This window comes from Microtus oregoni, unplaced genomic scaffold, assembly GCF_018167655.1.
Source record: "Microtus oregoni isolate MIOR12 unplaced genomic scaffold, Mior012 000028F_ref0000031, whole genome shotgun sequence".
Classification (NCBI taxonomy): Eukaryota; Metazoa; Chordata; class Mammalia; order Rodentia; family Cricetidae; genus Microtus; species Microtus oregoni.
The window spans coordinates 16,027,143-16,038,980 of record NW_024543087.1 but is presented as its reverse complement, the minus strand read 5'-3'; the positions used below and the strand labels follow the sequence as shown (position 1 = coordinate 16,038,980).

The 11,838-nt window shown below is 51.0% G+C and overlaps 1 protein-coding gene across 1 annotated transcript; it reads right to left on the bottom strand.

Annotated features, from left to right (window-relative positions):
- Nucleotides 1–6,074: 6,074 nt before the first annotated feature.
- On the bottom strand, nucleotides 6,075–9,837 carry Gnat1 (G protein subunit alpha transducin 1). The gene is made up of 9 exons (XM_041677170.1): nucleotides 9,617–9,837; nucleotides 8,320–8,362; nucleotides 8,091–8,232; nucleotides 7,848–8,005; nucleotides 7,540–7,668; nucleotides 7,199–7,328; nucleotides 6,862–7,015; nucleotides 6,515–6,746; nucleotides 6,075–6,250 (listed from the first exon to the last, which is right to left on the bottom strand). Exons 1-8 carry the CDS (start codon nucleotides 9,720–9,722, stop codon nucleotides 6,556–6,558), a joined length of 1,053 nt encoding a protein of 350 aa, XP_041533104.1. The 5' UTR covers nucleotides 9,723–9,837; the 3' UTR covers nucleotides 6,075–6,250; nucleotides 6,515–6,555.
- Nucleotides 9,838–11,838: the final 2,001 nt, after the last annotated feature.

The following is an 11,838-nucleotide window of genomic DNA, read 5'->3' as shown; positions in this document are numbered from 1 at the left end:
GCGACCCATGGGCAACCCTCCTATCTAGCTTTCCCCAGCTTGGGCCCCTAGAGCTGGTGGCCTCCCAGCCAAGCCTGCTTCTGCAGGTCTGGCATGGCTGCCCTCTTTCTCCTTAGATCTGGCCCCTAGCTTCTCTGGCCACTGAAGCAGCCTAATGAGCCCAGGTCACATGGACTGTGCTGCTGCCCACGGGAGGGCCCAAACTCCCAGTGATCATCCAGCCAGGCCTTGACGTCAGCGGTATTAACCATCCACTTGTCTAATCTCTGGTCAGTGGCCTGGCCAGGCTAGACCTGTCAGAGCCAGAGCTGAAGATCATGAGGGCACCTCAGGGACACTGTGAGGTTGCAGGGCAGACAAGGTGGCTGGAGTGCTCATAATAAATTCTGCTACTTCACAGAGGTGACCATGGTGCTCTCTCAGATGCTCGGCCCTGGACTGTGAGCAGGCGACAGGCGCTCACTGAGCTTCCTTCTCAGAGTGCATTTACACTGGTATGGCCAGTGGAGCTAAGGATTTCCGCTGAGGAGACTCCCCTCATACACAGGGCGGCTTGAGGCCAGGCAGTGTCCCCATCACACAGGGCTCAGGAATGTTATTATGTCTCAGAATCTGTGCTCAGGACCTCATTGGAGGGTGGAGTCCAGTTCCCGCATAGAGTCAAGGCTCTTCTTTACCTCCTACTCAAGGCTTTCCCCAGCGGGGCAGCTATGAGGGAGATGCCATTAGTCTGCCTTTCTCGTTCATATACCCTCCTCCCAACATCTCAACTCCTCAAACTTCCTGACCTCTGCCCGCTAAATCCTTGTCACTACCCACTACCCATTTCATCTTAATAAACGGCTCAGGGAGAGGGTCTCAGGAGAGGTAAACAGCTTCACCTCAGCCAGCCCTAGATCACCCAGCAGTTCACCCTTCCTTCCCTGGGCTCCTGGACGGGAACCCTCAGCTGCCCACTCATGTTCTGTGGGCTCCCTGTGCCATGTCGCATCTCATGCACATATCCCAGGACCCTCCTTCCCCATCGCATCCCATGCACAGACCCCAGGACCCTCCTTCCCCATCGCATCCCATGCACAGACCCCAGGGCCCTCCCTCCCTGCAGTCCCCACAGACTCACTGCCCCACGCTAGCTTCTGGACTCTGCCTTTCACCTAGTCACAAGGACTATCTGGCCGGGCGGTGATGGCACACGCCTTTAATCCCAGCACTCAGGAGGCAGAGGCAGGCGGATCTCTGTGAGTTCGAGGCCAGCCTGATCTATAAGAGCTAGTTCCAGGACAAGAACCAAAAAAGCTACGGAGAAACCCTGTCTCGAAAATCAAAAAAAAAACAAAACAAAAAACCAAAAAACAAGGACCATCTGCTTCCTAGACTCCTTCCTCAAGGGGCCACAGGTACAGACTCTGCACATCCTTACCTCTTTGTGGTTGAGGTACGTGCCTTGCCAACTCTGCATGGATCCAGAGCCCTGCCACTGAGCACCTGGCCTCAGAGGCCCGGGCTCTGCTGGATACTGAAGACATGCCTCTTCTTCCTGTGTCTCCCAGCTGATCCTATTCCTCCATGCTCAGGAAAAAATGTGTGCCCGTGTGTGTGTGTGTGTGTGTGTGTGTGTGTTTTCTTAATACAAATTTTCTTTTTTTCTCTTAAAAGCTTTGCCAGTAGCAACGCCTTTAATCCCAGCACTCAGAAGTGTTTTACAAATAAACAAACAAAACAAACAAACAACAACAACAACAAAAAGACAACTTATTGCTGGGCGGTGGTGGCGCACGCCTTTAATCCCAGCACTCAGGAGGCAGAGGCAGGCGGATCTCTGTGAGTTCGAGACCAGCCTGGTCTACAAGAGCTAGTTCCAGAACAGGCTCCAAAACCACAGAGAAACCCTGTCTCGAAAAACCAAAAAAAAAAAAAAAAAACAACTTATTGGGCTGGAGAGATGGCTCAGTGGTTAAGAGCATTGCCTGCTCTTCCAAAGGTCCTGAGTTCAATTCCCAGCAACCACATGGTGGCTCACAACCATCTGTAATGAGGTCTGGTGCCCTCTTCTGGCCTGCAGACATACATGTAGAAAGAATATTGTATACATAATAAATAAATAAATAAATATTAAAAAAAAACCAAACAAACATCTTTAAAAATAAAATTCAGGCTGGTTGGTGGTGGCACACGTCTTTAATCCTAGCACTTGGGAGGCAGAGGCAGGCAGATTTCTGAGTTTGAAGACAGCCTGGTCTACAGAGTGAGTCCCAGGACAGCAGAGCTACACAAAGAAACCCTGTCTCGGAAATCAAAAATGAAAACAATAACAAAAACCCAAACCAAACCAAACCAAAAAAAAAATAATCAGGAACCAAGCAAGCATGGTGGCATATGTCTTTAATCACAGCAGGCTGGTTTTGTGGGGCTGAGGACGCTCTGGTCTACATGGCAAGTTCCAGGCTGACCAAGGCTACATAAAGAGAGCCTGTCTTCAAAAAGATTTTACAAGTCACAGTCCAGTGTGGTGTCATACATCTTTAAAATCACAGCAAGATGGCTCAGTGGGCAAAACACTGGCTGAGCAAGCCAGCGTTCCGTCCCCAGAACCCACATAAAGATGGAAGAAGAGACCACAGAGTTGTCCTCTGGCCTCTACATTTGCACTGTGGTACACGCATGTACCTACACACCCCGGTATGCACAGTAATAAATAAATAAATAAAACTTTGTTTTGTTTTTTTTTTTTTTTTGGTTTTTAGGGACAGGGTTTCTCTGTGGTTTTGGAGCCTGTCCTGGAACTAGCTCTTGTAGACCAGGCTGGTCTCGAACTCACAGAGATCCGCCTGCCTCTGCCTTCCGAGTACTGGGATTAAAGGTGTGCGCCACCACCGCCCGGCTAAATAAATAAAACTTTAAGAATAAAAATTAATGCAAAAATTCACTGTGAGAGCAGATGAGGGAGGGGGACTTGATCGGGGGAGGGGGAGGGAAATGGGAAGCGGTTGTGGGGACGAGGCAGAAATCCTTAATAAATAAATAAATTTAAATAAAAAAAATTAAAAAAAAGAGGTGGAAAAAAAATTCACTGTGAATACAATTATAAAAATCCAAGAAAGGCATGCTAATATTTATTGGAGCCTGAACCATATAGGAAAATATCTGGCCAGGAGGTGATGGCTCATGCCTTTAATTCCAGCACTCGGGAGGCAGAGGCAGGCGGATCTCTGTGAGTTCGAGGCCAGCCTGGTCTACAAGACCTAGTTCCAGGACAGGCACCAAAAAAAAGCTACAGAGAAATCTTGTCTTGGAAAAAAAAAAAAACTTTTCCTATATATGTTTTTTTTTCTATTTTTAATTCTTTTTTTTTTTTTTTTTTGAGACAAGGTTTCTCTGTAACAGTTCTGGCTGTCCTGGAACTCTTTGTAGACCAGGATGGCCTCAAACTCACAGAGATGCACCTGCCTCTCCCTCTTGAGTGCTAGAATTAAAGGCGCGCACCACCTCCGCCTGGCATTTTTGCTCATTTTTGGTGGTGGTAGTGAAATACATCTACCATAGAATTTACAGTCTTAACCATTAAAATTTTTATGACTTATTAATGTGTGTGTGTGTGTTTGTGTGTGTGTGTGTGTGTGTGTGTGTGAGAGAGAGAGAGAGAGAGAGAGAGAGAGAGAGAGAGAGAGAAAGAGAGAAAGAGAGAGCTTGACAGACAGACAGGGAAAGAGAGAATGTGTGCACACATGTGGCCTGTATGGGAGGGTGGGAGACACCTTTGGGGAGTCAGTTTTGCCCGCCTCACCTTGATTTTCAGGCAGAGTCTCTCAGTTTTTTCCATGCTGAGCCCTCCATGAGCTTCCAGGCAGTGCTCCTGTGTCCCATCTCGCTGTAATCCTGAGATTACAGATGGGAACTACCTCGTCTTTCTCCCTGGCTTCCAGCTCCGCTCGTCAGGCCTGGGCAGCAAGTGTTCTCAAGCACGAAAACACCTCGCTAGCTCCATCTTAGCTATTTTGTTGATTTATTTGTTTATTTTGTCTTTTGAGATGGTATTTCTCTCCACGTAGCCCTGGCTGTCCTGTTCAGAGATCCCCTCACCAGTGCTGGGGTTACCGGTGTGCTGGCAGCCAGTGCTCGTAAGTGCTGAGCCAGCTGTCTCCAGTCCCGATTTCTTTTTAAGATTAATTTTGTTATTTATTATGGTGTGTGTGTCTGTGTGTGTGTGTCTGTGTAGGGGTTTGTGGATATGAGTACAGGTGCCTTCTGAAGTCAGAAGAAAGCATCAGATCCCCTGGAGCTGGAGTTACAGGTGGTTGTGAACAGCCTGATGTGAGAACTCCAATCCTCTGTAAGAGCAATATATGCTCTTAACATTTCTCCAGTTCCCCTAATTCTGATTTTAAAGGCGGGGGGTGGGGTGGGGAATCTCACTATGTATCCCTGATTGACCTGGAACTTGCTATACAGACCAAGATATTCTCACACAGAAACCTGCCTGCCTCTGCTTCTTAAATCCCGGATTAAAAACATGCACCATCATGCCAGCCCTTGGCTGCCCTTGTTGCTGTGGAGATGAGAGTCTCATCGTAATCCTAGTCACAATCCTGTTTCAGCTCTGAGGGCTTCAGAAAGTCCTCATTACCTCCACCTGGCATTTGGTCCTCTCCACCGTTTCCCCTCCAGTCTTTCCCTTCCACGCTCCTGCTTCCCTGAGCACCTGGGCTTACAAGTCCAAGTCTCCATCAGAGGAGCTTCTGCCTCAGCTCTCCTTGTCACGAGGTGCCTTCGAAGAAACATGCCTATAATTCCAGCACTCGGAGTCTGAGGCAGGAGGATAGTGAATGTGTAGCTAGCCTAGGCTACCCAGTGAGACCCTGTCTCATAAAACAAGCAAACAAAAAACTCCCTGATGACCTGAGACTGTCCCAGTAACATTTCCCATATCTCTCAGCCTCTGCCAAGAGTCATGAGTTGGACCCATTATCCTCCTCCGAGATCTCTCGAGCCCAAGTCAGGCCACAAGCTTGCATTTTACGTCGGAAGGGATCCTCTTCCTAGATCACACATGCCTACTGCTGGGAACTTAATAAATGTCCTGGACTCATGGTAACTAAGATTCCCCCACTGACCCAAGGAAGAACAGCAGACCTGGTGCAAAGGTTTATTGCTGAGTCTGGGCACGTAGCTAGGGGAAGTACAGATTATGCCCTAGCCTTGCTGGACAGAATCACTGTGTCTCAGACCATAGCTCTGCCTCTGGTCCACAGACTTAAGCAAAGACTTGCTGCTTGATAAAAGCAGAAGTGGCTGGAGGACGTGGGACATTGTCTCTAATGGTTCAGGCATGGTTTTCACTTCTCTCTCCAAAGGACTGCGTCCTGAATTTGGAGGGAGAACAGGGTCACATGGGATTGCCTGCAACCTCACATGGGATATTCTTTGCCCGTGGTTGATCAATAGGCATTGGACTCTGCCCTCAGCCACCCCTCAGCATAGCGTGGTTATTGGTCATAGCGGATGTCAATGTACTCTCCTTCAATACACCATACCTTGATCAGAAAACCCTGAGTATTGTGTGTGGGTGAACAAGGTGGGGTGTGGAAGTGTCGAAGGACAGAGAGGGAAGACCCAGAGGGACAAGGGACTGGGAGATACCCTGAGCCTGGTATTTGGGAATAGGTTTGGCTTGTGTCTCTCCCTGGCACCCATCTCAAAGTCACTAATTTATCTATGTGAGGCTACAAAAGACCAGAGCTTGAACTTTGGATCCCTTTAGGTGCTGGAAGGGACAGTCATTGATCACTGGGTGGACAAATGTTGGACTTGTCATATGCAGGGAGCAGGCTGAAATGACCTGCTGGCAAGTGGCAGGCCTGCTTGAGGGAGGGATACCTCAAGCCCTTCATGAAAGCTGGGGAGGGAGGGAGGGCTCTTTGCTGAACCGAGATCCACCAGGTGAGCTGCTGCTGGTGGGGGTGGCAGAAGGGCGTCAGGAGACCCGGGTCACTCGGGCATTGCTGAGTCACTGTGAGCTCCAGCTGTCCCAAGTCCTGCCTTGTCCTAGCTGAGGCTAGCTGCTGTGGGTCCAAGAGGCCAGTGCAGCCAGGCAGTGAAGGGGAGGGGTTGGGGACCTAGGGGAGGTCCGCACTTCAAGCCTCAGGGCCTTGGATGTCTGGCAGCAGGTTGAGGCACAGGAGTTATTAGAGAGGACTACAGGGCAGCTGGGCTACAGAGTCTCAGAGCAAGGGACACACATGAATTCTGGCATCTGTGAAGAGAAAAGGGAATGGAACTTAAGCATCCTTGAGCAGCAAAATAAATGGGATTAGGTGTTGTAGGGGCAGCCCCATGCACCTAGAGGTTGGGGAGGTTTGAACACATGTAGAGCATAATAGTAAGGGAGGGGCCTCTCCTAATGAGTGAAGCCTGAAAGCCTTGGGGCGGGGCTTAGGGGTGGGCAGCAGCAAATGAGGCAGTCTGGAGCAGTGAGCACCGTGAGGAACGAGGGGCAGGGTTCGGGTCCTGAGATTACCGAGAAGGACGGTGGAAGGTCTGGCTAGTTAGGATCCCACCTCAGAAGAGCCCGCAGTCTTTGAGGTTCTCTTTGATGATAATGTCGGTGACAGCGTCAAAGACGAACTTGACGTTCTGTGTGTCGGTGGCGCACGTCATGTGAGAGTAGATCTCCTTCACGTCACGTCGCATGTTAAGCTCGAGGAACTGCACTTTGATGTAGTTGCCGGCATCCTCATAAGTGTTAGGTCCTGCGGCAGAGGGCAGCACTCACTCTGCGCGGGAAGCCCTCCCTTGGGAAGAAGCGCACGGCCGGAATCCTTGGGACTGGGGCACCGCCTGGCGGTCGGGACTAGGGAATCTCACCATCGTAATCGGGAAAGCAGATGCTGAGGTGTGCCTTTTTTATCTTCTCAGAGAAAACGTCCTTCTTGTTGAGGAAGAGCACGATGGATGTCGTGGCGAAGTAGCGATGATTGCAGATGCTGTTGAACAGGTGCAGGCTCTCGTGCATTCGGTTCTGAGGAAGGCAGAGGCTGTTGGACACCAGGCTGCGCAGGCCGCAGCCCCTTGGTCTCTGGGCTCCTGGGATGTAAGCTACTCTTCACTCCAAGCGCTCCCAGACAGCCTCTGCTTTGTGGGTCTCAGTGGCTACCCGGGCTCCACCTCCCTTCTCAAACACTCAGGCCCACTTGGCACTTACCACTTCGTCGTCCTCCACCAGCACCATGTCGTAAGCGCTCAGTGCCGCGATGAAAATGATGCAGGTCACACCCTCAAAGCAGTGGATCCACTTTTTGCGCTCGGACCGCTGCCCGCCCACATCGAACATTCTGTAGGATCGAGCCAAATCCGGATTTGGACCTGTGTATCAGGTCACTCGGATATGCCCACTGGCACCCCTTGTCTTCCTAATCTGGCTGGAGAGCTCTCATATGGATTGGCATCTGAGGTGACCAGCCTTTCTCCCGGCAAGGGTAGGGCCTTCACTCGGGACAGTAAAGTTCCGGTCAAGTCAGCTGAACATGCGTGCAGGGGTCTTACCTGAAGTTGAGGTCCTTGAAGGAGAACTGTGTCTCGATGATGCCAGTAGTTTTGACACGAGAACGCAACACGTCCTGCTCAGTGGGCACATACCCTGGAGCCACCAGACGCTCTAGGTCTGAAAGGTAGCTGAGGAAGACCACTGGGCATGAGTGGGTGAGCGGTGTGGGAGATCACCCCAGGTGCTGCCCACCCACCACCTCTGCTCTCTGGATCCCCGCCCACCTCTGCTCCCTGCATCCCCGCCACCTCTGCTCCCTGCATCCCCGCCCACCTCCTCCGCGCCCTGCATCCATCTGGGCACTCACTAGCCAGCAGAGTCATTGAGCTGGTACTCTGAGGCACGCTCAAAGCAGGCTTGGATACCCGAGTCTTTCCACAAACGCTGAATGATGTCGGACATCTCCTTGGGCATCGTGCCTTCTTCAATAGTATCCGCCATGTGCATCAACTTCCGGGCATCATCCTGGTGGTAGGGTAAGGTAGTGGTTGCGAAACTGAGCCTAGTCAGATGCCTCGAGGCCCCAGGGATAGATATCAGCCTGCCCCACCTGTCGTGCGGAGTCTCCATACTGAATGTTGAGCGTAGTCATAGCCCGAACAATGGCCAGGATGGACTGCAGAGTGTTGCCATAAATGATGGCAATGAACTCGAGGCATTCTTCCAGCGAATAACCATCCTGGTGGATAATCCTACGACCCAAACCGCAGTCAGAGCTTCCTAGGCCAGCAGGGAAGGGCTATCACTAAGGGCTTTAAGGATGGGCAGGGAACACTCACTTCATCTGCTTGACAATGGTGCTCTTCCCGGATTCACCAGCACCTGGAAGGGAAGCTGTGCCTCAGAGCCGCACTGACCAGCACTGACCACCTCCTTTGGATCGGATCAGCGCTCTGGGGTGCCAGCTAGAACTCTAGTTACACCTGCCCTCATTTCTATCCAAAGTAAAGTCTTGAAGATCCCTAGGGGAAAATGGTTGCAAATGACAAAAGGGACCTACATCAGTTAAGTGGCCTTAACTGTGCCCATTCAGGTGGGGATTCCCCAAGATCCTTGTATATAGAGCCTTTATTATGCTGCGAGACCAAAATAAGGAAGTCCTCTAGGGCCACCTTGTGGGTATTTCTGGCACTGCATGTACAGGATTATCTGAATGGGACCAACCTCTGCTTCTCTAAAGGCTAAGAGATGTCTCTGAGAGGCTCAGAGGGAATTAGCACCTTAGATGGGGGAAGAGGACAGAGCTGACATCCTTTCTGAGCCTGCCCTTCTCAAGGGTGTTGGATACAATTAATGGGATTTCCGGCTTAGCTTCTCGGCCTTTCTCCTGGGGGCCCTGGCTGCCCCCCTAAATCAGCAACTTTCCCTTGGGGGTTAAGCAATGGCAGCACCCCCATCTCTCTTTACCACCCATGGGATCATGGGCTTGGCTTTATTCATACAGGCATCAATATCTTTTCACTTTGTCCCCCCACTCCACCCCTACACAGGGTTTCTCTATATAGCTCTGGCTAGTCTAGAACGTTCTCCGAAGACCAGGTTGGCCTCAGACTCAGGGACCTGCCTGCCTCTACCTCCCAAGTGCTGGGATTAAAGGCGGCGTGCACCATCACTGGCATCTTTCCACTTTCTTTAGCTGTTTCACAGGTCCACTGATGATAAAGTTATGGTACTCATGGTCTTTGTAGACATGGGCGACCCTAGAGCCTTATTCCAGAGGGAGAAAGAGCCACCAAGAAGACCCAAGCCTTGTTGAGCAGGCTTTGGAAAACCAAAGGCTAGAGCCTGAGGGCCAAAGTATGCTTGAATGCACACCTTTATACAAAGATGTGTTTGGCACACACTTCTGCAGCGTGTCTCTGGGAAATTGTCATGGGATACCTAACCTTAGGGGACTGGGACATCACCACCTGTCAGACCTTGCTGGGGACCAGCTCCTACTCTGTACCCTGCCCCACCACATTGCCACACACACCCCCACCCCGCAAGGAATCCTTGCATCATAGAAAGGCTGCTTGCCTGGCCCCAGGTTGCTGACCCGCAGCAGCCCCTCCCCAACACTGGCCGCACCCCTACCCAGCAGCAGCAGCTTCACGGTGCGAGCATCCTTCTCAGCATCCTCTTTCAGCTTCTTTTCTAGCTCTCTGGAATGCTTCTCCTCAGCGCTGGCCCCGGCCCCCATGGTCCCAGGAGCAGGCAAAGGAACAGGATAGGTAACTTCTGACCTCCTCAGACCTTTTGGCCCTAAAGCTGGCAATCAACTGGCTCTCCACAGACCCGTGCAGGCCCTGGCAGGATTGCTTAGTGGGATTTGGGAGCTAGGAATGCTCTGGGGCCAATCAGAGACAAGGACAGGTGAAGCTCAGTCTCCTAGCTTTTTAATCAGGCTGGCAAAGTCCCAATCCTCGGGCTGCTGACTCTGCACCCCTCAGCCCCCTCCAATTCTCCAGAAGAGACCCTAGCAAGTCCTTCCCCTGTCCTATAGGAGTTTGCTCGGTATAGTTGAGGGAACCAGGGTAGGGACTGGCTGGGAATACTGACGGAGAAACAGTCATGAGGACCTACTGGTTGCCCAGCTGGATTCACGACCACTCTTGTGAGCTTACATGGAACTTGGGGGAAGATGGTGCCCAAATCACAGCCCCATTTTACAGGTTAGGAGAGATGGGGTCACACGATTAGCAGTGGTTCACAAGTGTGGTGTCTCTGGATCAGAGGGTTCTGTGCCTGCTGGAAGCCACAAGGGGATAGATGACTTTATATTTGCCTCATATTCAGGGCTAAATATGACCTAAGCATGTTCTCTACATGCCTTCTGCAGGGTGAGTCTGCTGTGCATGCCTGCATGTGTCTTTCTGCTCTTTACTAGGACCAAGTAAGGACCTGACACACTTGAGCCTGTATGTGTGTTAGTAGCTTGACGGCATGCACTTACATACCTGTTTATGTGACTATGCATGCAATGTGTGTGTGTGCATTGGTGCTGTGTATATGCTGGAGATCAAATTTAGGGATTCCTGCATGTTGGCATGTACTTTATTCCTGAGCTGCACCCCAGCATCCTATGCATGCCTGTACTAGCACAGGTGGTCATATGTTTATTTTGCTGTGCTTTGTATGGGTTCACAGCTGTTCACATGTGCCTGAATGTGCAAATGTGTTAACTGTGACACACTCTACAGCCCACTTGCCTATGTATTTAGATGCACACCTGTGTCCATGTGTGTATGCACAGAGCTTGCCTGTGCCGGTCCATGTGCATACATTTGTCTACATATACATATGTATTTAGGTGCAACAAAATCACTATAGAGGTGGTTAAACTGAGTGAATCTTTGGCAGGCTGATTGTCAGAGATGGATGCTGAGGCTTGGTCTGCCCCAGAGTATGGGAGAGTGGGGACTCGCCTGCCCTGCTCCTATTCAGTCCACTCACAATGTGGGACCTGCACGGGGCAGCACTAAAACCTGACAGCCTCTACCGGGTCTGGAGACCAGCTCAGGTGTGGCAGTTGGTGAAAGCATGGCACCTGCTGGGCTTGTCTGCACACAACTGAAAACCTGTATCCTGACTCTCAAGGCTATCTAGACTGGTCTGGAGCCTCCTCATTGGACCCCTTCCCTGAAACTAGACCTGACTCTACCACAGACTACTAGGAGGGTGCCAGGGCCACAGGCACTGCATGAAGTTATCCCTGATCAGGCGGTGCAGGAAGCAGACAACCTAAACTGGCACTGCGGGCATTTATCCTCTGCGCAGGAGCCACCTAGACCTTCCCTTCCACACTGCAGGCAGCCACAGGGGTCTCTAAGGCAGCACAGGAGCACTAACTAAATCTAGCCTGTTTTTCTACATATGGGCTTTTTTTTTTTCCCAAGACAGGGTTTCTCTGTGGCTTTGGAGCCTGTCCTGGAACTAGCTCTTGTAGACCAGGCTGGTCTCGAACTCACAGAGATCCGCCTGCCTCTGCCTCCCGAGTGCTGGGATTAAAGGCGTGTGCCACCACCGCCCGGCTTACATATGGATTTTTTAAAAATTATTTATTTTATTGGTGCTTTGCCTGCACATCTACCTATGTGAAGGTGTCCGATCCCTTCAAACTGGAGTTACAGTTGTGAGCTGTCACATGGATTCTGGGAAGTGAACCTAGGTCTTCTGGATAGACAGCCAGTGCTCCTAACTGCTGAGCCATCTCCTCTCTCCAACCCCAAAATGGGGGAGTACTTTTTTTGGGGGGGGGGGGCTTGAGACAGGGTCTCTGTGTAGCCTTGGCTGTCCTGGAACTTGCCCTGTAGACC